The 26972-nt window shown below is 34.6% G+C and overlaps 3 protein-coding genes across 6 annotated transcripts; all 3 read right to left on the reverse strand.

Annotated features, from left to right (window-relative positions):
- On the reverse strand, nt 1–5755 carry LOC140179039 (uncharacterized). The gene is made up of 7 exons (XM_072217360.1): nt 5546–5755; nt 5237–5330; nt 4991–5050; nt 4446–4884; nt 3405–4327; nt 2206–3285; nt 1–1676 (listed from the first exon to the last, which is right to left on the reverse strand). The coding sequence occupies exons 1-7, from the start codon at nt 5753–5755 to the stop codon at nt 1–3; spliced, it is 4482 nt and encodes a 1493-aa protein (XP_072073461.1).
- A 12577-nt stretch (nt 5756–18332) lies between these two features.
- Nucleotides 18333–19115, reverse strand: LOC112800772 (uncharacterized). The gene has a single exon (XM_025843200.1). It carries the CDS (start codon nt 19113–19115, stop codon nt 18333–18335), a length of 783 nt encoding a protein of 260 aa, XP_025698985.1.
- Nucleotides 19116–24006: 4891 nt separating this feature from the next.
- Nucleotides 24007–26310, reverse strand: LOC112795493 (uncharacterized). 4 transcript variants are annotated; one of them, XM_025837430.2, is made up of 9 exons: nt 26179–26310; nt 26009–26108; nt 25793–25917; nt 25611–25695; nt 25147–25515; nt 24955–25068; nt 24674–24859; nt 24493–24596; nt 24007–24408 (listed from the first exon to the last, which is right to left on the reverse strand). In XM_025837430.2, exons 6-9 carry the CDS (start codon nt 25012–25014, stop codon nt 24339–24341), a joined length of 420 nt encoding a protein of 139 aa, XP_025693215.1. In that variant the 5' UTR covers nt 25015–25068; nt 25147–25515; nt 25611–25695; nt 25793–25917; nt 26009–26108; nt 26179–26310; the 3' UTR covers nt 24007–24338. The 4 variants fall into 3 exon arrangements, 3 of the variants coding, with proteins under 3 accessions (XP_025693209.1, XP_025693215.1, XP_072093253.1); XM_025837424.2 differs by having other exon boundaries at nt 24493–24573; XM_072237152.1 differs by having other exon boundaries at nt 24493–24573; nt 25611–25711.
- Nucleotides 26311–26972: the final 662 nt, after the last annotated feature.

The following is a 26972-nucleotide window of genomic DNA, read 5'->3' on the forward strand; positions in this document are numbered from 1 at the left end:
TCAACATATGTTTCTGAATACTTCTTTGAAAACGACATTCTCTGTTTCTTTCTTTTGATCATCATCATGACACAACAAAATCTTGAGTCCTTCCTTATTTGTCACCCTGGAGATAGCAACATAGAGCTGGCCATGTGTGAATACGGGTTTCTTCAATATTAACCCAACCTTTGATAATGACTGACCTTGGCTCTTGTTTATAGTCATCGCGTATGAAACCATAATAGGAAATTGTCTCCGTTGGAATTTGAATGGTATTCGATGGTCAGAAGGACTTAGTGTCATCCTTGGTATAAACACTTTCTGCCCCTTATTCTTGCCCGCACACGTTCGTGCTTCAATTATGTGTTTTCCAAGTTTAGTAACAACCAATCGTGTTCCATTGCACAATCCTGCGGAGTGGTCAATGTTTCTTAACAGCATAATTGGTGTTCCAACTTTTAGTGTTAACTCATGGTTAGGGACACCTGAGCACTTGATTGTGTTTAGGAGTTCAGGAGTGTGTATTGAAGCCAATAAATCGTTATTAGGCTCTGTGGGACATGCCTTATCAGAGCTCAAATATGTTTGCGCTTCAGCCGGATTTAAACTCATCATGTAGTTGTTGATCTCATCAACTAACTGTAGTGTTGGTGCAAGGATAGCTCGATCTTCAATCTGTTGGTCAATATTTCTTCCTGAAAAGCTTTCAGGATAAGTTACTCTACATATTGCTTCAATTGGGTCTACCCAATCGGAAACCAATATGTCATCGGGAATGACAACCTTTTCACCTGTATTCGATCGTGACCCTTGGCTGCCATCACCAATACTGAGTATCCAATCAGCAAATTCTTTCAACTCAGATGACCTTGAATTTAAATCACTTGATTTTAAGCGCATGTTCTTTGAAAGTGTCAAAAGCTTGCAGTCATCCCACAAGTATGATGAGTTGATAGTGGCATTGACTATTTCTTGCCTAGACCCTTTCGGGATGACTGGAAGTATTTGGCGAAAATCTCCCCCAAAAACAATTGTCTTGCCTCCAAATGGCTGCTCCAAGCTATCTTTGTTATTGAACCTTAATATGTCACGCATGGTCCTATCAAGAGCTTCAATACAGAATCTATTTACCATAGGTGCCTCATCCCAAATTATCAACTTTGTCTTAATCAAAAGCTCAGCTAGTGCACTCCCTTGCTTAATATTGCATGTTGAGAATTCATCTATGTTAAGCGGTATTGCGAAACGTGAGTGAGCTGTCCTGCCTCCAGGCAACAAAAGTGATGCTATCCCGCTAGATGCAACTGTTAGAACAATATGTGATCTAGACCTCAATGCAGAAGCTAGTGTCTTCCAAACAAATGTTTTTCCTGTCCCACCGTACCCATAAAGGAAAAATACTCCACCTTTGCCGGTTTGAACTGCAGTGATGACTTTGTTATATACTTCTTTTTGTTCATCAGTTAATAGTCCTAAGTAGGTTACATGCTCTGCAGCTAGTTTTTGCCGATCATATCTGAGTTCATCGCAAATTAACCTATTCATGCCATTGGGATACAATAAATTGTTACATTGGTTTGTATCTGGCATTGGCATTGGTGGAAAATCTTTCAGACTTTTGTTGTATTTGTTAAGTATATTCTCAATCTCCATTAGGGTCAAATCTTTGATCTCGGCCTCTGTGAGGATTAACTCTGTGTACATAATAGCAACATATATGTCAAATCATGTATATGATTAAGAAAAAATTGTTAACTCAAATCGTAAACACTTGCAAAACCTTGCTTCAAACAATTGGTCAAATTTTTTGAAATTTTATTTTCTTTAATAAAGTGAATCTAATAAAATGAGTCCAAATCACTAATAAATCTAATACCATGTCTATTAAATCTTATTTTCATATCCTCTTTATTCATACTATTTATTATTAATTATGAAGTTATATGTTTAAGCAAGCCATAGCTAGTTGTACATAAATTGATATACACTTGTATTTTAAAATTTCTACCAATAAATATGTAGCTGTTAATTCTTATGTCATAATTAATCACACTATTCTTATAATGCCACAAAGTTTATATATACCTTGATTATCGAGTAGTCTCCTCTGTCTATGAAGTATGTCATCACATAATAAAGTCCATGTTTCTTCCCATACATGTTCGGGTCTGTCCATTGAATTGGAAAATAACAATGTAGCAAAAAGATTCCTCAAGTATGTACCTGAGCCCCAATAACTTGCTTCCACTATTGCTTCAACATATTCCTTATCATCATCTAAAAGACCACGTGCATAACATGCATCTTTGAATGATGAGTATACAACACCGTCTATAGTTCGAATGTCTTCATAGCAAGTTGGTCCCCTAACGCAATTGAGTAGTAGCCTTAGGTAATATCTCTCACCAGATCCAGGAGGCACAAAGAAGATTCTTCCAATTACAGCATGGCTCTTCCGAGGCAACCACACCCTTTCCTTTGCCTTCCACACAAAATGTGTAGGAAATTCTGCAAAAGTGAGCGACCTTGCTTCTGAGTAGATCTTGTTGGCTTGAAACCAACCGAGAAACATAGACTCCTTAACAGATGCTTCTCGGATCACATCATCGAGCTTTTCATTATCTTTAAAGATCAAGTTTTGTTCATCGGGTAAGTGAAATCCTAGACGAACAACCGAGGGATCCCTGTAGTGTATGTTGTAACCAAAGATCCTCCAAGCAGCTTCACACGGAGAAATATACCTGCAATCATAGTACATACTGACTTCATCATAGTCATCCATGTTCTCTTTGTCTGCAGCACTTTTATAAAATGAAGCCGTTACACGGTCATGACCTTTGTTCACATATTTGAACAAATACTTAATAGATCTTGACTGGTTACACCACTCAACATTAATATGGGCACCATATCTCATGAGTAGAAACCTATTGTGTGGTACAACATAACGATTGTCAAGATCGACTCCTGATTTGTTGATAGTCTTTCCATCTTCTCTTCGTCGGTATACCGGGTACCCATCATCGTCGATAGTAGTATTCTCAACAAACTTCTTAGGGAAGTGTCGAATGCATTTAGAATTTTCCATACATGGTGAATCTTTCCTTGCCACTCCACATGGACCGTGCATCATGTGCTTTTCGACTGCATCAAAGTATTCCGGGTCTATCTTTTTATCGGGTATCTCAGCTGATATAATCTTATCAATATCTTCGGCAGTGGGAAATTTGTCATCCTTGTGTAAGAATAGTAGAATGTGTGCATGTGGTAACCCACGTTTCTGGAATTCGATTGTGTATACCACTGCAAGATTCATAATGAAAAATTCAAATCCATGACAAATAGACTATCATACATAAAACATTACAGCTATTGCTATTGGAAACTTGAACCATGACATAATTGGTTTTGATTGGACATACCTGCAGCAACTCTACCAAAAACTTTGTTTGCTCGTACATCTTTAATTAGTGTATCTAATTTTGCCTTGAAAACCCTACAAATAATGTCGGGTCGATCTTGTGGATTCAGCTCTCTATTGTTCAAAAAGTCTTCAACCTCAGGCCACTTCGGATTGCACGTGAAGGTTATGAAGAGGTCTGGATAACCAACAACCTTACATATTGCCATTGCATCCTGATAGTTTTGTATCATGTATCTTGGTCCACCTGTGAATGACGAAGGCAATATTATACGCTTGCCACATGATGACGGCGTTGTTTCTCCATTCAGTACTGCTTCCTTTACTCCCTTGTACATCTCACACCTTAATTTCTCTTGGTCACTGCGTATGTAGTTTAGCCTTGATGACTCAATCATGGAGTACCCATCAACCAAAAACTGTTGAAAGAGTCTTCTTGAGTATAACAGTGGAGATCCGTCGGCTAGTCTTTCTTGTATACGAAAAGCAAAAAATTCTCTCATCGACACCTCCTGTCGTCCTTTACCACGGTTATGGTGTCTTTTGTTTAGCGGTATATCTTCCTTGTATCCATCCTCGCCATAAGGAAATAGCAGGGGATATTGTAATCCCAGATATGCTGGATTGAGTTGATTAATCCTTTGTAATCTTCCGCTCTGTGTCTCCACAACAATGTCTCTGTCTGTCTTGTCAATGTCAAAATCACCGACAATCAATGCAGCAACCTCATCTGTTGATGGTAAGTTATATCTTCTACCATCCTTTCCCCTTTTTCCCAATAGTCTAAGTTTAATTGTTGAATTTGATTCTTTGCCCATTGAATCCCTAACCATGCGGAATGCCTTCACCAACACATTCTTTTCATCCAGCATCTTCTTAAGATCTCTTACAATGTCTTCATCTATGTTTTTGTTATCTTCACCCCTGCATGTTTTAAATAATGTCAAGTTTTTTAAACAACGCTCAATTATATAAGGTTAATTAGTTTGATCTAAACCCTTGAAAATATTTTAAGTAAAATAAAAAGGTTATAGATACTTGCCTGATAGCTGACATCCGGTTGTGCACCTCATTTTGTGAATCAACTATGTATAATTGGGCAAATTTCGCATTATTCCCTTCTGGTGGAATTAGGCTACCTATTAGATGGTAGTTTTCGCCACAAAGAATGAATGTAGGTGGACCTCTAGAAGTATTTATACCGCGGTCTATTTTGGCACCCATTGAAGTGAATTGAAACATGCTATTATATGACCTGATGTTATCACGAAAATGCTTGCTCTTGGGGTTATTATTGAACAACAACTCATACAAAACTTTTGGTGCTTCTGGTAGGTGTGGCAGTTGGACTTGACCTCCTTTACAACACATCGTAAATTTTGGTTGGTCTGTGTTATAACTTTTGTTTATCCTTTCATCGTACCAAAAAAGGGCAAAGCAGTGTTCGCATATATACATTGCATCTCCCATGTGCAAATACTCTAAAATTTCAATATTAACATGAACGGAAAAATCCATTAATTACATGCATAAATATAATTTGCAGTTTTAATAATAAATTGATCCTTTGAATATCTCTCAATATACCCTTGCTTGCCTGCTCCTTACAACTGGCAACTCTAGCATCCCTTGTTGAAGCCCTTCCACCTATGTCATGCATTGGAAGATCATTTCATTATTAGAACGGCTTTGACAAAATTTAATATATATTATTAAATATCTTTCCCTAATTCTGATGTATATTGCTAAGAATGGCTTAAATTTTGTAGTTAAGTGAACTTGTAAACTATTCAGTTTTTGGATAGTGAAATTCATAGCCATTTAATATCGTACCTTTGTTATTTTCTTGTCGATGTATGACAGTGATTCCTATTTTGCGAGTCCTTGACTGCTCTGCATCCATTTTACAATGGGGCAAAAAGCGGTTCTTCATTATTTATAAACGGATATGACAAAAATATCTAACACATATAATAAACTAATCTTGGTTGATATTGAGTTTAGGACCATACATCAATGCTTAAGTGTCATATATTCTATATCTATTTAGTATTTAGGGGGTTTAAATTCTCTGGTTGTAACTTTTAAACCTCATATATGAATTTAGTAGTTTTCATGATTTTGAAGTTTTATTCCACAAACAAAGATTAAGGCGTAGGCCTTATAGTTTCGCATATTAATGTAGGCAAATGCAGATCGGACATATTGAGCGGAGTCGTTGAAGCTGGCAACTTGGGTAGAGTTAAAGGGCACAGAGTTAATATCTCCAAGGGCTTCGAGATTTACATATAGACATATGCTAATGCGGTAAGATTGACCATTTAAGCATATATTTCTAGCTGGAAACTTCATGGTAGTTTGCTATTAGATATAATTCCTAATTAATGAATAAGACCATTTAAGCATACAAACACATCGACGGTAACTATGTCTGTGTTAAGGATTACATTTTTTTCTTATCTAGTCTTCTTTGATATTAGCTAGTATGATAACTATAACTTCGAATACAATCTCCCAACCATGATGGCATTTGAATTGGTTGTTTCTGCGGGTTCCATAAGAATATATATACTTGAATTTAAGCTTAATTGGTTTATAACTTTAACTTAGTTCATCATTTATTTATTATTATACATATATTCACATGTATTTAGGTGCTCCTTGATTATCATGTTTTGATCCAATTGGGTATACTCAATCAAATCTTGTAATAAACTACAACTGGTAACTATGGAACAGTGGATCAAGCTGAATGTAAAAATTGCTAACTATGGCTGTGGTAGGTTTCTGAAAGCAAAGGACTTTGACATTGAGAAGACTATTCAAATGTGGGAAGACATGTTAAGGTGGAGAAAAGAATATGGAACTGATACCATCCTTCAGGTTAATGCTATGACTTTATGAATCTAGAAAACTTAGTAAAAGTTTCAACTTTCAATGGATGCTTCAAAGTGTTGGAGATTAATTACTTCAGTCCTGCCAATTTTTTTTCTCTTTTTCGAAGGTGTCGGTTAAATATTCCCGGGTTTCTGTTAAGGGAGGATAGAATTAATTTATATAAGGGAGGAGTAAAAACACTTAAAAAAATAACTTATTTGCTACACTGTTATATTTAAAATATTTCTTACAATTATCTAATCTTGGGTTGTTGTGAACCTTAGTATAAATGTTTGACTTATATATATCATCTTAGTATAAATGTTTGACTTCAATAAATATCATCTTTAAAGTTGGTACAAAATGAATACAGGATAACACTCACTGACTCTGTGAATCTGAATCATATATTGATTCATGAATTGAAGGGATTGACCTCTCTAGAGTAGATGATAGACGGATTCTTAAATGAGTACATAAAAGTGGGTACTAATTTTATTCAAGATACTCACCCATTCACAGATCCCACCTACTTTTATGACAGAAAACTTGTGCTATAGAACAATTTTTTCGGTTGATGAAGTAAAATAGGTTACTGTAAGTTTTTACTGTTATACAGATTCATATACTCTTTGTATGATTTGTATATTTTAGCATTAGCATGGATTCTGTGCTTGGTTGGAAGCTATTTCCTAATTGTTCATGAATTTTCACAGTATGTGCAGCTTATCTATTGTGGAATTTCTTTGCGTTTAGTAGTGTTGCAACCCATGGCTGCTGATTAATGTAGTAGAATAATATTTTGATCTTATCTAGTCTTATTTGATATTATCTAGTATGAAAACTATCACTTTGAACAAAATCTTTCAACTATGTTGGCATTTGAAATGAATGTTTGTGTGGGTTCCATAAGTTTTTTTTTTTTTAATTTAAGCACGACTGATTTATAACTTTAGCTTAGTATTTGTTGAATAATCATGTCTTCTATTTTACTGAATATAACATGTATTTTGGGTGCTCCCTAATTATGATATTTTGATCCAGTTGGGTACACTGCCACAAATCTTATAATACACTACAAATGATAACTATGGGAAGGTGGATCAAGCTATTTAATTGGAAGCTATTTCCTAAATATTCAAGGATTTCCGTGGTATGTATTTGGACATCAAGTCTAATTATTTTCTAACATATAGACATATGCTAATGCGGTAAGATTGAGCAGAGTGGTAAAAAATGGCAAATTGGGAAGAGTTGGAAGGCACAAAGTCAGTGTCTCTGTGGGAGGCATAGGTGAAAGGGGAAATTGAGAGAAAGAATGATCGGCCAAGGATGGAGACCAAGGTTAGTACCTTCGTTTACATACAAATTTGATAAGTTATATAACTTTGATTTGCATTTATCTTACAGTACTTGTTAGTTGGTATGATTCATTAGCTAATTCGATTACCATTTGTGTATCAAGCCTATATATATAGACCATAATTAAATAAAACTGACCTTTAAATGGGCCATTTCTGGGAGCACAATTCACTTGATTTTCATTTGAACATATGTTGTTTTCCTTATTCACAATCAACCTTTGCTTCTGAATGTTAACCAACTCAACTACAAATTTTATCATGTTAGAAAACATATAAATTAATACAAAAAAGATAACTCAGACTAAGTTGCGACACAGATTCATATATAGTAACTCTGAACTGTACCTATTATAACTCAAGTGGAATAAGCAAGTTATTCTACAACATACTTTCTATAATTCCTACCTTGTGGGGAAGACGTTCCCATATATTGTCTTTTCTTTGCTAGCTTGTTCGCTCGTTCCATCCTAGCATGCCTAGCATTGTCTGTCAATGAAAGATGTTTGCTAAATTACTATATTTAGAATGCATAAATTAGTCGGATGTGTAGTTTGTTACTATTAGTCCATTACCTATACTTCTTAAATTGTCTTGTGTAACACCCTACCACACAGGGCCTTACGCTTAAGTCGTAAAGCAGAGGTGGCAAGGTATTACGACCTCTAAAAGAAAATGATATCTACATAGATATAGTTGGGTAAAATCATATCTAGGAGCCTTGAAGAACAAGCTAAACAAATTGATAAACAGAAAATCGTGACACACTCGCATGGATATTCGTAAAACGGATAGGTAAAATCGAAAGATAACTGAACATATATATATACATATCAGAGTTCCAAAACTCAGATAGCAAGCTCCAGACACGACCTGCGAAGCTAAGGCCGGCCAGAGTATATAATTACATATATATACAACCCAAAATAAAGCTCAAACCACAAAATAAACCCCTGTGTCTCCAAGTCGACCTCTAGGAGGGACAAAACACAAAATATACATGCGGAGATTCTATAAACATATATACATAGCCTAAAACAAAATATGACAGTCCAAAAGACAGTTCTTCGCTCGTAAGGAAGATACCCAAACGCTCAACGAGGTGTCTCTCGACCTGCATCTGAAAAACAACAACATAGTATGGGATGAGAACCGGAGGTTCTCAGTATGGTAAAGGTGCCCGCATAGTTAATATAAAAGGTCTCGGGAAAGCCAGAGGCATTCCTAGAACTTCGACACTCAGATTTCAACCTAAGAATTCAACTAAACCAGAAATTAGGTAAGTTGTCTAAGGTATTCTAATTCTGAATCTAACCTTAACCTAATAATTCACGTTCTGTCTCCTCTATTCCTCCGAATCATTGGTGGAACAATCCTCTCTCCTCACACCTTCGCCAAGAAGAATTTCTCAGAAAAGATACACATATAGTTCAAGCAAGAAAAGCACAGCTAGAGAAGCATTTATAGCAAGTAGAACAAGTAGCGGATAAGCAGAATTAAACAGTTAAGCAAACCAAAACAATGCACACTCAAGCAAACAAACAAATGCATATGATGTATGTCTGTCCTATGGCTGATGAGTCTCATCTGTCGGTTATACAGCCAACCCGACAAGTCCTGGTAGTTAACCATTGGACAGTCCCTCTGTGCGCGCATCCCCAAGCTCAATAATATTCCATGGAGTCAAACTCCAAGCTCAAATATAATATTCCATGGAGTCACACTCCAAGCTCAATAGTATAGTATTCCATGGAGTTAAACTCCAAGCTCAATAATATAGTATTCCATGGAGTTAAACTCCAAGCTCAATAATATTCAATATTCATATATATGCATGCCCATGGGGGAATCCGGGGAGTTAAAGTGCCCGGTCACATCTTGCGACAGAGGGTCAACAAATAGTCTCAAATACACAAGCCACATAATAATCTCTTTCCCTTTTAAAATAATACCTCAAATCAAAACTCCAATTCTTATAGAAATTTTGGCAATATCTCCTCTAAGACTCAAGTTTCTGCCACCCATCAAGGGTCCCAACTATCAAACCAAACACCTCTCAGTCATTTAAAATTATTTCCAGTAACAAATTATTTCATAATCAAACAAATACCAATATTAAATCTTTTTCCAAACCGACCAACTTCAACAGCAAATTATTGACAACAGCTAAACCTCACATTTTATACAATATACACAATCCATCAATTATTCATTCATTTCATTCCTATCTTAAGGTCTTCTAGCCTAAGTTTTCACGTGACATTAAACATTAACTACGAGAAACCAAAACCATACCTTCGTACGGAATCAAAATATTCAAAGCTCTGGAAAAGCTTTCTAACCGAGCTATCGAAGAAGAAAGTGTCCAGAATCGTCTATGCCTCCTAAAACTCTCGTTGGCCAAACCCCAAAAGAAAGAGGAGCTACGTCATTGTCAACTTCCACTAATCAAAAATGGTGCCAACGTGTAGAGGAGGAGGTTACGAACACTTTTATCGGATTAAATTTTTGGCTGAAATTACAAATCACAAGAAATCGGGCTCAAAAGAGTTGAGGTTTCAAGGTTTTCGTTCTTCTCACTCACGGCTTACTCTCTCTTTTTCTTTTTAGTTTAATTGGTGATTAACGAAGGGAAAAGGAAGATGAGTATGGATTGATAATATTATCTGAAGTTTTGTGGTTATCAAAGCTTCATTAGGTGTCATTTGTATTATATACATATACATGCATACATGCCACGTTTCAGTTTCAATTTCATATATATATGTAAATGTATATATAAGTTATGCTTTAGTTTTCTTTCTTTTTAGTTCCTTTAAGGCTTCGGCCAAAAGGAAAATAAATAATATAATATAATAATGATAATATTAGCGTGAAATTAAGTGATTATATAATAATAATAATAATAGTAATAATAATAATAATAATAATGAAAATTCTTATATATATATATATATTTTTGAGATATCTTATTATAATAATAAAAATAACTTAAAACTTTTAAAAAAAATTTAGATTTAAAGTATTATAAAATTTATTTAATTATTGTAAAAAAATAATTTTCTTTAAATACAATAATAAATTATGAATAATTAATTATTTAATTTTTCAAAAATTCGGGGTGTTATATTCCACCCACCTTATAAAAATTTTCGTCCTCGAAAATTGATATAAAATTAGAAAAGATTCATACTAACGTAATTTTTCTTCTTAAACATGTCAAAGAAAAACAGAAAGATTTGACATGCTTAGTTTGCAAATCCAGGATATTCTTATAGCTTAAAAGTCTACGCAAAGCGGAAGATACAAGATAGGCTCGATGTCGAAGGATTATAAGGCAGGCTGGTGTTAGAACGTCGAGTTTATCGCTTCTAATACTCACTTCATCTAGCTCTTAAGTTCTGCCGATTCTATTGGTATCACCTTACGTAATACAATCGAAACTGGTTCAGCCTCTGACACTAAATCTATCACAACTTACTCTTTCTCTTGACACATAACCGATTATCAATTACGGGTTCAACCTATGTCATGTCTCTTCCTTGTAACTTACCATCTCTGGGTTTCAGGTAACTGTCCCGCACAACTCTCAACATTTCCGGTTCTTTATGTATAACTTAAGTTGTATACTCAAAATAATTCAACCCACTATTGCTATGCCACTCTTACTATTATTCTCCAAGAATTTAGTCACTTTTCTAGGCTGTCCAACTATCGTTCTGTCTCACCATTCGGAGGTTTTTAGTCGATCGCTCAATTGAAAATCACAAGGCTCACAACTCGGTAATGTACTACAATGAATGCTACGTGCTATTTACTACGCAAGGCAGTCAGAAATTTCGATTATCAGTGCGTGATTACCTCTAATCGGAGTATCTGCGGTTCCAGCACCATCCGCTGTCATAGTGAACACGCGTCCCTGATGTTGTGCCTTTCCAGCTTCTTGATTCTTCTTCTTTTCTGGACAATTCCAAGACAAATGCCCAGCTTCACCACAGTAATAGCATACACCTAAACCAGCCCTGCACGGAGTATTCGGGTGGTACTTTCCACACCTCCTACAAGTTAAATCATTCGGTGGGGTCTGAGCTTGCTTTCCTTTGCCTCTTCCCTGGCTGTTATTATTACTGAATCTCTGGAAGTTATTCTGACCCAAATGTGGTTGTGGGGTGTAACCGCCTCGCTTAAAATCTTGTCCTCTAGGGGCGAAGTTCCTTCCCTGATCTCTCCTAACAAAAATTCGTTGATCACTCTTATCTGATGTCGCCTTTCTCAGACAATCCTCAGTAACTCTACTTTTGTTTACCAGTTCCGAAAACACTCTGATCTCCATTGGTGCAACGAAGCTCAGAATATCACTTCGAAGACCTCCTTCATACTTAATACATTTCCACTCAGCAAAATCTTCAGGCGCACCTTGACAAATACGAGAAAAGCGACATAACTCCTCAAACCTGCTAGTATACTCAGCAATAGTCATCTGTCCCTGCTTTAACTGCATCAATTCAAGTTCCTTGGCATTTCTGGCTGAATTAGGAAAGTATTTCTTATAGAACTCTGTTCGGAAAACCTCCCAAGGAATCACAGCGCCATCTGGCTGCAGGATACGTCGTGTCCCCTGCCACCAATGCTGAGCCTCACCTTGCAGCTGATAAGTTCCAAACTCAACCCATTGCTCCTCAGGAACCTGCTGAGCCTGCAGTGCCCGTTCCATAGCTTGAATCCAATTATCTGCATCTGTGGGATTTGAGGTTCCCCTAAAGGTCGGAGGGTGAACTTTCAGAAATGTAGCAAGTGTCATGGGACCGTCCTCATCATTATTGTTTCCGTGATTACCCTGGTTTATCTGATTACCCAGTGCCTCGGCTGTCGCCTGCATAGCCGCAGCCATATTTCCCAGGGCAGCCATGAAGTCTACTGGATCATTCCCTGCCAGGCCAGGAGTAACAGTGCCTATCCTACCTCTACCTCGGCCGCGACCGCGTCCGTGAGTCGACATCTGGTCCCTTCACACACCAAACAAGTGATATTAAGTTGATCAGTCTCAATATCGCAAGTCTAATGCTTCAAGTTCCAAATGCATGCTCATGAACGTTTATGCCACATATATCAACCAGATATCCTAATAGCACATACACACACCCAGAGTATGCCCAGAAGCATAATCAGTCCATCCCTCAGGCTCTATAGGAACGAACTGCTCTGATACCATAATGTAACACCCTACCACACAGGGCCTTACGCTTAAGTCGTAAAGCAGAGGTGGCAAGGTATTACGACCTCTAAAAGAAAATGATATCTACATAGATATAGTTGGGTAAAATCATATCTAGGAGCCTTGAAGAACAAGCTAAACAAATTGATAAACAGAAAATCGTGACACACTCGCATGGATATTCGTAAAACGGATAGGTAAAATCGAAAGATAACTGAACATATATATATACATATCAGAGTTCCAAAACTCAGATAGCAAGCTCCAGACACGACCTGCGAAGCTAAGGCCGGCCAGAGTATATAATTACATATATATACAACCCAAAATAAAGCTCAAACCACAAAATAAACCCCTGTGTCTCCAAGTCGACCTCTAGGAGGGACAAAACACAAAATATACATGCGGAGATTCTATAAACATATATACATAGCCTAAAACAAAATATGACAGTCCAAAAGACAGTTCTTCGCTCGTAAGGAAGATACCCAAACGCTCAACGAGGTGTCTCTCGACCTGCATCTGAAAAACAACAACATAGTATGGGATGAGAACCGGAGGTTCTCAGTATGGTAAAGGTGCCCGCATAGTTAATATAAAAGGTCTCGGGAAAGCCAGAGGCATTCCTAGAACTTCGACACTCAGATTTCAACCTAAGAATTCAACTAAACCAGAAATTAGGTAAGTTGTCTAAGGTATTCTAATTCTGAATCTAACCTTAACCTAATGATTCACGTTCTGTCTCCTCTATTCCTCCGAATCATTGGTGGAACAATCCTCTCTCCTCACACCTTCGCCAAGAAGAATTTCTCAGAAAAGATACACATATAGTTCAAGCAAGAAAAGCACAGCTAGAGAAGCATTTATAGCAAGTAGAACAAGTAGCGGATAAGCAGAATTAAACAGTTAAGCAAACCAAAACAATGCACACTCAAGCAAACAAACAAATGCATATGATGTATGTCTGTCCTATGGCTGATGAGTCTCATCTGTCGGTTATACAGCCAACCCGACAAGTCCTGGTAGTTAACCATTGGACAGTCCCTCTGTGCGCGCATCCCCAAGCTCAATAATATTCCATGGAGTCAAACTCCAAGCTCAAATATAATATTCCATGGAGTCACACTCCAAGCTCAATAGTATAGTATTCCATGGAGTTAAACTCCAAGCTCAATAATATAGTATTCCATGGAGTTAAACTCCAAGCTCAATAATATTCAATATTCATATATATGCATGCCCATGGGGGAATCCGGGGAGTTAAAGTGCCCGGTCACATCTTGCGACAGAGGGTCAACAAATAGTCTCAAATACACAAGCCACATAATAATCTCTTTCCCTTTTAAAATAATACCTCAAATCAAAACTCCAATTCTTATAGAAATTTTGGCAATATCTCCTCTAAGACTCAAGTTTCTGCCACCCATCAAGGGTCCCAACTATCAAACCAAACACCTCTCAGTCATTTAAAATTATTTCCAGTAACAAATTATTTCATAATCAAACAAATACCAATATTAAATCTTTTTCCAAACCGACCAACTTCAACAGCAAATTATTGACAACAGCTAAACCTCACATTTTATACAATATACACAATCCATCAATTATTCATTCATTTCATTCCTATCTTAAGGTCTTCTAGCCTAAGTTTTCACGTGACATTAAACATTAACTACGAGAAACCAAAACCATACCTTCGTACGGAATCAAAATATTCAAAGCTCTGGAAAAGCTTTCTAACCGAGCTATCGAAGAAGAAAGTGTCCAGAATCGTCTATGCCTCCTAAAACTCTCGTTGGCCAAACCCCAAAAGAAAGAGGAGCTACGTCATTGTCAACTTCCACTAATCAAAAATGGTGCCAACGTGTAGAGGAGGAGGTTACGAACACTTTTATCGGATTAAATTTTTGGCTGAAATTACAAATCACAAGAAATCGGGCTCAAAAGAGTTGAGGTTTCAAGGTTTTCGTTCTTCTCACTCACGGCTTACTCTCTCTTTTTCTTTTTAGTTTAATTGGTGATTAACGAAGGGAAAAGGAAGATGAGTATGGATTGATAATATTATCTGAAGTTTTGTGGTTATCAAAGCTTCATTAGGTGTCATTTGTATTATATACATATACATGCATACATGCCACGTTTCAGTTTCAATTTCATATATATATGTAAATGTATATATAAGTTATGCTTTAGTTTTCTTTCTTTTTAGTTCCTTTAAGGCTTCGGCCAAAAGGAAAATAAATAATATAATATAATAATGATAATATTAGCGTGAAATTAAGTGATTATATAATAATAATAATAATAGTAATAATAATAATAATAATAATGAAAATTCTTATATATATATATATATTTTTGAGATATCTTATTATAATAATAAAAATAACTTAAAACTTTTAAAAAAAATTTAGATTTAAAGTATTATAAAATTTATTTAATTATTGTAAAAAAATAATTTTCTTTAAATACAATAATAAATTATGAATAATTAATTATTTAATTTTTCAAAAATTCGGGGTGTTATATCTTGTGTTGTTAGATTTGATGGCAACAATATCCATTTTTGGTTGTTTTGTAAGTTACTGTATTCATCCCTCTTCATGGTTTGCATAACAATACTTGGATAGAGTGTGCAATCTGCTAGAGTAGCTGTTACATTCCCTGTGATGACACAATCTATAGCTGAATTTGCCGCTAAGCAATAGTAAAATACACTTGGCATAAGTGAACAATAATTACCTTATAGTGATTTAAGAACAAATTAAATTAATTATTATTGCACTTTGTATATAGTTATGTAACTCAAGTTGGGTCTATACATATAATTTTTTCAGAAACTGTTTTCAGTTAGATCCCTTCCCACACCATTCACACAGATTTACAATTAGATCACAATTTGCACATTAATAATTGGATAGCAGCAAGAGCTGAAATAAAGCATTATTTATTCAGGCTTTACCTTGAGGTATATGTTCTATTGCACGTTGTTTTTTCTTGGCTAGCTTGTTAGCTCGTTCCATCCTAGCATGTCTTGCAGTATCTGTCATATAAAGATCTTTTCTAGTTTACCTATCCATAATCTAAGTAAGATTTTGATTTCTATTTTGCTAAAATATAAGATTACCTGTGTTAGTTATATCTGCTAGAACATATGGTTTTGTTGCCAAGCTTTCCCGGATCTCATCGTTTTGTAGATTGTTATTCTCGGTAAAATACCTAAAGTTGCCAATGGTACTGCTAGAGCTAATCTGAACCCCTTTGTTGCATTGCATATCATCAACTGGCTGACTCCAGTCAACCGATAATAATGTTGATGACAAAGTCCCTGCCATGATACCTTTGTTACCTTTCTCACTTATAACACCATTTTATACAACTATTTAGAGATATTCAAGGTACTCTTGTAGTGGTATACACACTATAACTGAAATTTACCTTATTGTGGATAAGCTATTTTCCAACTGTGATGAAAATAAGTTCGTTTATATTATGTTAAATGAAAGCATGTTATCCATATTTCGTACCTTGAATTTCACTGTTGCTTGACCATTCATTCATACAAAATTGATCAACCTTTCTCTTATTTTTAAGCGTGTTTCTTTCCTCCATCTCTGCACATTTCAGATTAAACAGGATTGTTAATATTCCAAACATAGAGAATATAAGCAAAAGAAACATGTATGCCAGAAACCATGTCTTATTTATGTTAGAAATCATTATACTTCGATCTGTATACACTAAACTTTGTTCCATTCGTACTAACCTAAATGGAACCAAGATATTTTGACTTTCTATTCTAAAACTCATTATGAAAAATAAATCTACATTTACTTATACCTTTTGACCTTGAGTTCAGTGGGATATCTTTTAGTAGCCTTCCGCTCATAACTATATCTGCATTTAGTCCTTGTGATGATTGTATTGCGTTAGGTTTTCTTCCCCAGCTTTAACTGTTGAGGACTTTTGCCGTGGAAGGCTCCACTTGTGTCTAGTTTTTTTTTTATCTCTCTTTCTCTTCACATGCTATGCTTTGGTATCTGTAACAATTAACTGGTAATAATGGTTGTGTGGGTGTGCCAGGTAATTTTAATACGGTTAAGTTGGTCTTACAAACCTATGTGAAAATTTAAAATACTATATTGTTCATTGATTGGCCTCATTGTTACTACTTTATTCCACATCTATCATGATATTAAACCTTTATTGATATAAACCGGTTAAATACCATGCTGTAAGACTAAATTCATATGATATATAATTATAAATCATTTTTTTACTACCCTAGTAATAGCTATCATTGGTATATATTATGAATTATGTAGTATCTTTTTTATAGTCATTAAGTCAGACTAATTTTAGCAACCTATTACTAAACACACCTCCACAAGGCATCCTAACTTTCTTTTTAAAGATGATCCATAATATATTATCTGTTTTTCAAATCATCCACAGCCAATGATTTCTTTCTATAAAACCCAGGTATCGTACTTATAAGGCCTAGTTATTGTACATGTCTACAAACCGTAGTTTAAAGTCGTTCTTAGCCTTGGGTGTGAATATGTCATATACAAAATTTATAAAGTCCAGTATATGATAACTTGTTTATGAGCCGAATATACTTTTTATGTTAAAATGATATTAGTGTAATCAATCAATTCTGTTTAGTTAGATCTAGGTAATGTATTTATTATTGATAATAGATAACCATTATCAACTTAGTATTAGGGATATTAAATTAAGGTGGCATGTCTTAATAAATTTACAGATAAATATGTAAAAATTAAGTATATACAAATGGGTATATATAGGAAGTTAACCATATATATTACCTGCTACAACTAATACTACTACTTTAATATCAAAACTAAAATGATAAAGAAACCTGTAAACCCTAAACCTTTAAGTTGTTACAAAATTTAGAAGAGTGCATAACATTGATTAACAAACTAACATTGATAACTCTTTCAAAATCAAAACGAACCCAATAGATGGTTATATTGAAACACAAGGGATCTAACTACATATATTCTACCCTATTGTCTAAATAAGCAAACTAAACAAAATAAATTGCATTTAAAACTCAGGAAGATCATCTAAATTGATCATAGAACTCTAAACCATGTATAGCCCATCTGAATGCATTGTAATTGTCTTCACGTTAACATGTTCCTGCCATGTGCGTTGAACCAAATGCTCCCTTCTTGATTCCATATATTTTAGCCTCGAAATCAGGAAGTCTGTTCGCACGGCATCATTTGCACTTCCTGACCCGTCTCTGCACTCCATGACTGTTATTATGTCATTGCCTAAGAACAATGAAGGAGTGTATGGGATTCCAAGACCAGAAACTCTAATCATCCTCTCCCAATGGATGCTGTGATCACCATTTCTTTTCATTTGCCAGACCAGGACTTGCCTGCTGAATGCAAGATTACGGTATGAATATACCCGACACCATCGTTGAAGTAAGTTAGTGAGTTGTAATCAGATGGCACGTCTGGGGGATCTTTGCCTCATGGAACATCTGGATGCGGAGGTTGAACGTGACTATGGATGCTGGCTCAAAGAAATTAGCTCCCTGCCACCCAATCCAATAGACTATCCCATTGTGCACTATATATTTGGGCCCAAGTTTCTGGACATCACTCTTAAACATACCGGAATGAGTCCATTCTCGTTCAAATGAAGTGTAAAGAGACCATGACATATTTCTTTGTCTAAATGCACGCTTGTAGACATGCACAATACGGTACTCGATTTCGTCCTCCAAAAAACCAAACGCATATAGAGAAACGGCATGAGCGGAATGCTTGCTTGCTTCATCGGTTACGTACCGCCTCTTATCCGATACTGGATTCCATACAAGAAGCCGAGAATTAAGGCCACCCAATGAGATCTTTATGCATATGATTCCGTTCTCAGACCCAATGACTGAATATAAGCCATATTGGTTAGCATCCATTGGGACATTGAACTGAACCTGGCGACCCGAATGAAGATACGCTCGAACGAACCAAATCGAGTTGTAATCACCTGGGGGATAGCCAATGCCTACGATCACACTCTTGCTTCGATCTTTGTTTTCCTTATAGTTTGCCTTCACGAACAAATTAGTACACAGCCTGAAATTCCAACCCTTGCTTAGCGTTCTGCACTGTCCAACTGTCTTAGGATCTGCCTTCACCATGATCTTCCAGATAAGATCCTCACTAAGGTGTGGAAGTTTTTTCATATTGGGTGGAGTGTCACTCATTCTAGATATACAGTTTATTACGGAGCCGCTAATGGCTCTTAGTGTTTTTGAGTAGAAATTATGGTTCTTGTAACCTTTCTCACAACTCATGACATATATATGTTTTGAATGAGAATATCAATAGCTTATATTGACATCTAGAAGGTGTCATGCAATGGGTAAGACAACAAACTGCAAAATAAGATATTTATATTAAATATTTAAATAAGATTATATTGACTCTATGCATGAATAGACATTGCTTTGTGATTACCTTAATAAACACAGGCCAATTGCTTTATCATCCATGCAAATCTAATGACCATTGGATATTAGTAACATTAATGGGTAAAAGTATTTATCTACACTTTTGTCATTTGTGCACTATTTGGGCACCTCATATACTTCTTTTAGAAACTGCTAAGGATGTATTGGAAGCAACAGAGTAGTACCTAATTTTGTGTATGACTTGTGCCATGAGTCTTGCATTTAATTAATCCATCAAGAAAACTTTAAAAAAGTTCTTTATATTGATGAGATTTTTATCATTCTCTATATGTGTCGTTACCCTATGCATGTGTGATAATCATTTTGCATTACATGTTACTGCATCATAATTTAATGACCATTGGATATTAGGGACATTAGCTAATTAAAGTATTTAACTATAAGTCTTCTCTCTTGGGCACTCTTTCGGCACCTAAACTCCTTCTATTAGAAACTGCTAAGAGTGTATTGGAAGCAGCACCTTAGAACCTATGATTGTGAATAAGTTCTCCAATGAGTCTTATATTTGGTTAATCAATCACGAAATCTTTAATCAAGTTCTTTCAATAGATTGGTGACCTGTTTTTCATTCTATGTGTCATTAGCCTATGTATGTGTCATACCCATTGTGTATTATATGTTATTGCATCATAATTGAATGACCATTGGATATTATTGGCATTTGCTAGATAAGGTTCACCATTACTGGTTTTATAACTTGGTATGAGAAATAATTTTTTAGTGGAATATGTTTTATAATGTTAAGTCTTCTCATGTAACTGAAAGCCCGACTGTATTGTATGCCTTGTTAATCATGATCCACAATTTATATTTATCTCTTAAAAGTATCTAAATACAAAAATAGAGATCACACACCTCTTTATTCTTTTACAGTTGCACAAATAGAAATGATAACTTATTTGACTACATACCTCAACAGGTATGATTCATAAGGTGCTACATTATCTTATGTTGCAATGTCCTACTTTATGTTGAGTTTTTTTTATATTTATTTAAATATTGCCTGCTGCTATATTCCCGATAAAATGCATTTTTGCCTTCTCCTTGTTAGTGAATTAATGCAAATCCTGGAACATATCAACATTGCATTTTTTCGATGGTCCTTATGGTTTTACTGGGTCAATGCACTAATTGTGTTTCACATCATTAGTTTGCATAATTTTGGCTTGGACAAAGTCTCTTTTCAAAAAAGGTAATAGCAGTCTTGTTTGAACAGAACCCCATGTAAACAAAGATGGGGATAAATATACAGATAATTGCTTAAATTTGACAGATTTACGATGAAGTATTCATCTTTATTTATCATGTTATATTATAAGAATGTGTGCCATTTTGTCTAATTCAGACTATGCCAACTCACTGCATTCAACTCGTTTATTTAATTGAAATCTTTCAGAAAAAAAATGCTTCATTTCAATCCTACTTCACCATTTTGAGCTTTAGTCACTTTGAAATATCTTATGATGTGTCAAGTTGATACCTCAGATTTAAGTGCAGCGTATCTGATCAGCGTTGATTTAAAATGGTGAGGCTCTTGATGTGTGTCAAAATGAGCCACCCTATCTACTATTACCTTAACCATCATTTAAACTCTCAGGATAGTCCAGGCTTTCTTTAATCGTTTCCCAAAGAAACCGACTTTGAACAAAGTCCTGCATTTCACTAAAACATTAAGGCAGCTTTAATCACGTCCTTTGATAGTTGTAGACGGGTGACATTTTTATCATTGTATGCATATTTTCTCCTATATGTGTGATAGAGATTTTGCTTTACCTGCTACCACATATAAATCTAATTGAATCCAACTGTTGTCCACTTTCGAATTTACAGATAAGTGGTCTAAATCGGTTAACCATTCATGGTATTATCACTTTTTTAAGAAACAACCTTTACTTGGGATACAATTTAAAGATATATTAAATTAATTATGCATCTATGTGAATTTTTGTGGGATCAAGTGCCCATACTATCATTCTTAAAAAATGTTAGACGGTAAATGTGTGCATATATATACCCCCATAAAAAAATTAGATTTGACCCCAAGTTAAAATAATGAAACGATTTAATTAACTCATGTGTGAAAGAAAATTATAAAATTTAGTATCACCAAATAACAAAATTTTAGATATATATATATATATATATATATATATATATATAGATAAATAATAAGTTCTGCCAAAAATTATATAATATTAGGATACCATTCAGTTAGAAAATTTTTTCGGTTTAAGATTATATTGGTGATTATTTTTTCTACTAAACTATAATATTAACTTGTAAAAAAAAAAACTCTTTGGGCTCATAATATATAACGTTTTTAATTTAGTTAACACTCTTTAAAAATACAAAGAATTGTGTATTTCTATCCATGTACATATGTATCTGTTTAACTAACAAATTTGATAGTGGTTGTTGCCAGTAACAATGTTATTAAATATCAAGCTTATTTTTTTATTTAAATAGTTGAATAATGATTAGATAGACTATAAAATATATAATACCTTATGAAGGGGTTGATGGTCTTATTTTAAATAATTACATTGCAGTTTTCATCATATAAAATTCATAAAAAGCGTATAAATAGTAAATACCATTCGGAAGACTCGTCTAAAAATTTTCTCGTTAAAAGTTAACATATTGGTGGTCTTGATTAATATTATATTTATTATTATTATTAAATGTTGACAAAAATATACTCAAATTATACTATTAATAAAAATGCGTTCAAATAATTTAAAAACACAATAACAATACCCAACAGTAAATGTATATTTTAAAAAAATACCTTGGAGATTGAATTTGATATAATTTTTTTTAAGCGTAATTATAAAAATAAGATATTATTATACATAAAAATTGGTGATTTTTCGTTGAGTATATATTTTTTGTAATTTTTTGGTTAACAACTAATAATTCTTTTAATAAATCACATAAAATTATATAATTAGAAAGAAATTATCAAATCTTAAGAATACTAATATCTCATTTTTTAATTATGCTGGTGAAAATCTACATCAAAATTCAATCTCAAAGACATATTTTGAAAATATATATTTACTGTTGGTATTGTTTTTGTATTTTTAAATTATTAAAAGACATTTTTGTCCATAATAAAATTTGGGTACAATTTTTTCAACCTTTGAAGAATTTGATAGCGTTTTTGCTGGTTAACCCTAAATCTAAAATTTTTCGCTTTTCCAAAATATGTAGAACAAAGGTTGCACATTGTAACCCTAATGAAGTCCTTTACAGTTGCACATCGTAATACACATCGTATTTCACACCATGTTATGTTTTTCTTTGATCAAATTGTACATCGTGTTTCACACTATGACTTTGCATGAATTTGGCTTACATTATCCCCTTCCTCAAGAAAGACAATAAAGGTTTACTTGTTTAATTTTATGGTGTGGATAAAGATTTTGTTTCTTCCTTCACTATGAATAAACTTCACCGAATAGTTCACATATTTCTTCATCGTTTCCAAAATAAAGTCACATTTAAAAACCTCTTGGAAACTTGTGCCACACAACTCAATGTAGATATGTTAAAGATCTTGTGATGCAATTTATCTGCTTTATATAGTTCTGATAAGGTTTTAACAGCTTGGTATAGAACACTTTTATGGAAAAAGTTTCTTTTTTATCCATCTCATCAATTATAATTTCTCACTCCCTATGTAAGTTGACCTTTCCACATAATTTAATATAGTTAGATGTGTAAATGACGTATATGACACATTTTTCCTTTGGTCTTTGTGGGCATTAGTAGTCTGAACCTAGAACTGGCACTACATTAAGGATCGAGATTCTGGTTTGTAAACTTAGCTAAAATTGTTAGCACTACATCTGTTTAAATCCAGCATACTTGCTGATTTTGCATTCATGTGAATATAAAATGTCTCGCGTCTATTTGATTACAATACTTCAATAACATGGACTAATTCTTTTTGTCATATATTTTCACTAATGACATCAATCATAAGATATTAAAATGATAAGTTGATTCTCAAATTCTCACCCTTGCATAAAAGTGTCACACTCTCTTATAAGTATACACTTATAAAAAATGCAACAGTGTTTGTAATGCCACTTTATTAGTTACATATATCATGGTTATATTTTACAAAATTTGCAAGATAGGCTAATGCTAAATTGATTAGTTTAGCACTAATACCTCTGCATATATGTACACACTCTCTTATAATTAGATACCTATCAAATTCTCCCTAATTCTTTGCTTAATGGTTTTTTGGCAACTACAAAACTATGATCACATCAATTATGTGTAATGTTTAATACTCATATGTGGATAGTTATTGTTATCTAGCTTGTTGGTTTGTCAAATTTAGAATGATGGCATTGACTATTAATGAAACTGTTTGATAATGTACTTAAAGAGGTTTATGATTCAATTAAAACTTTAGCTTTAATCAAGTATTGACCCTTTCCCTATGGAAAATAGTGTCTGATTCTAGCATGACTTAGCGATAGCCATTGCTATTGTATAAAGTATCCATTATTATTCATATAATAAGACTTTTTTTTTCTATTACTTAGCTAGTCATTTTATTATGTAACTTAACACAAAACAAATATATGAAATCACTATTACAGCCACGTGAAGAAAAATCCAGTGCCTGAGTTGTCATTCAATACTATTAAAACATATAGAATCCATCTTAATCAATATCTCTATTGTTAAGACTCTAAATCCTCATTACTAATTTTAGTTACATATAAATAACCCTAATAAGAACATTATCAAAACATGAAGACAATAATAGCTAAGCAAAAAACAGTTTATAGATATCTCTGAAATAAGTATTTCATAAAGCTCATTCATTGCTATCATGAAGTTGCATCTTCTGTCTTTTTCCACGATTGCGGGTAAGTTTGTTGGTTGAAAACCCCAGTTCTTCTTCATTCTCAATGTTGATGGGAATTTGTTGCTTTAAAACCATGGTAGCTGTTTTGGCTGGAGTTTTGCACTTGAGGCTTGTAACACTATCCTCCACAACATCCTGTCCCATGAAAAAAAACTGTCAATTTCCTGCAGATTTAACACAAAATAACCAGTTCTATAAAGTATATAGCACAAGAGTTACCACAGAATATTGAGAATCACTAAGATTGTTGATATCAACCATAGCTGCTGACAAATCCACCGAGTTACTGCACCCGGTATCCTACAACCATATTGGAGATATTCCTACTTAGATATTATAGCCAAATAAACTGCTCAAAGTCTCAATATAATCAAGGAACCTACAAACTTTTAGCACATACAGTTACAGTGGAGAACGTTTTATTTGGGAGATGCATTTCAAAAATTGTATCATCCTCGCAGACCTTCATCACTGTATACACCTGGTCATAGAGCTTGATGTTGGAGGATTTGACATTCACCTTAAAAAGAAGTTTTCTTTCTAACAGGCTCTCAAGAGCTGCAGGGTATCCTTCAGCATAAAGTTCCTGAAATTAAATCACAAAAGTCTAAAGTTATAGTTTATTTCATTGACATTTATATAAAGTACATGACATAATACTTGTTATAATTTACTATGAACCTCCTCATCCTTGATCTGTTCTGCTTGTCTACCACATAGTTGAACCGTTCTCGATCCCATAGAAGCAGTGTTATGCTACCAGTGCCATCATAGGCCATCACCTCAACCTTAAACCTATTATATAAATTGCACAACTTAGTAAATTGCAATAACATAGTCCATCCAAAACATATTGTAAATCTGAACACAAACCTTAACGATGCACTTCCGTGAGTGTGGCCACACTTTCCACACTCGTATCTATTTCCAATTGGTGTTTCAACCTTCTTCGGACACTTTCTACATGATTTGTAAAACCAATCATCCTTGCCAGAATTGATTGCCACAATTGTTCCAGCAATCCACAAAGGCCTTCCTGCAAATACATGAGGGTTTATGTAAATGCCATATCATGTAACGTGGATTTAAATAGGTGATGGTATGACCTGTGTTGAGTTTAGTGCTTCCTCTATTGTGTTCACCGTCACATCACCCCGCTTAAGTTCATCTGCCCCAGAATGTGAGTTGTTTGTGTTGACTTGACTAATTCTGACCAAATTTGAGGGTATAGCGGCAAGCCTCCTACGCGGTACAACGAAAGTATTTTTTTAATGCTTGGCTACATCTGACCGTTAAAAAAAAATTTGAATCTATAGAAATTGAAATGTGGATCAAACCTGTCACGAAAGTCGCGAACCTCCTCGAGATCGGGATTGATGCGTAGCTTAGAAATGTCGAAATGACTCTGTACTGAGGTTTTCTCTGTTTATTTATAAAGCTGATAGTGAGAAAACTTCTGACATCACTTAATGTGTACATTGTATTTATATAGTATAGGATAAAGGGTTTAGATTCATACCATTCCATCTACTCGGTCGGAAGAACTGCAAGACCACTATCAATGGTTCAACTCTTCCATCATCTAGGTATGGTAGTATTTGATCAACCATGTCCCCAAACAACACACACCCAATACGATAATTACTGCAAATCAGTGTGATTAAACAGGTTTAACCCTTATTATCATTATAACACAACCTATATTATGTCACTATAATTCACGAACACAACTTACTCAAGATCTTCAACCAAAATAGCTAGACGCTTCGTTTCCTTCCCTTTGCTTGTGATGAGTTCCTTTGGATCTTCCTTTCCAACCACTTCACCCATAATATCTGCGATTTCCATCTTATTGTTAGGTAGTTATGAGTTATACATTAAGGAAGTGTAAATGTATTCGCTCACCTATTAATTGAGAGTCATTGATCCTGTCAGCATTCAACAACTCTGAAATTTGCGTTAATCGAAACGCTTGAAGTGGGAAAGTTGGATTCCACCAAGAGCACCACAGTTCGGTGAGAGAAATTTAAGGTCCACCGATCATAGATGTCTTGGTTTTTTCTCTTTGTCTACAACAATGAATTTGACATTTTATACATCTTGAACTCATCAATGTTATCATTCCATCTACGTACCAACGCCTTAGGGACCGAAGCTTGGATCCTCCCTCCTGTAAGATAGTAAATACAGCTCAGTTGGAATGCATGTGTAGATAGTAAATACAGCTCATTTGGAATGCATGTGTGAATGTATAAGATCATGTAGTTTATATTCAATTAATATTACTTGCCTGACTATTTGAAAACCATTTCAATACTATGATCTCCTTAGATTGTACCGGCAAGGAGCTTTCCATAACGAACAACATGGACCAAAAAGTTCCATGCAAGCTTTTTCGGACTGACATCCATCAAATCAACGATTCGCCATGGTAGCTTGATAAAGAGAAACCTACAAATAGCCTTTAACTTTTTCAAAGAAGAAGTGATGTGTAGAAAGATAGAGTTGAACATTAAGCATGCTCCTTTATAGTGAAGTCTGTATCTAAAGACATAAATGTCTGTTTCTGTCATCTAAACAATTATTTTATTCATTCGAGATTCGAATTAAAACATATTTTATTCTTCATCAGGTTCAATAATTAATTACAATGGGTTGTCCACGTTCAATCACTCAGCGACACTTTCGATTGAACATGA

Source organism: Arachis hypogaea, chromosome 1 (assembly GCF_003086295.3).
Source record: "Arachis hypogaea cultivar Tifrunner chromosome 1, arahy.Tifrunner.gnm2.J5K5, whole genome shotgun sequence".
Taxonomy (NCBI): Eukaryota; Viridiplantae; Streptophyta; class Magnoliopsida; order Fabales; family Fabaceae; genus Arachis; species Arachis hypogaea.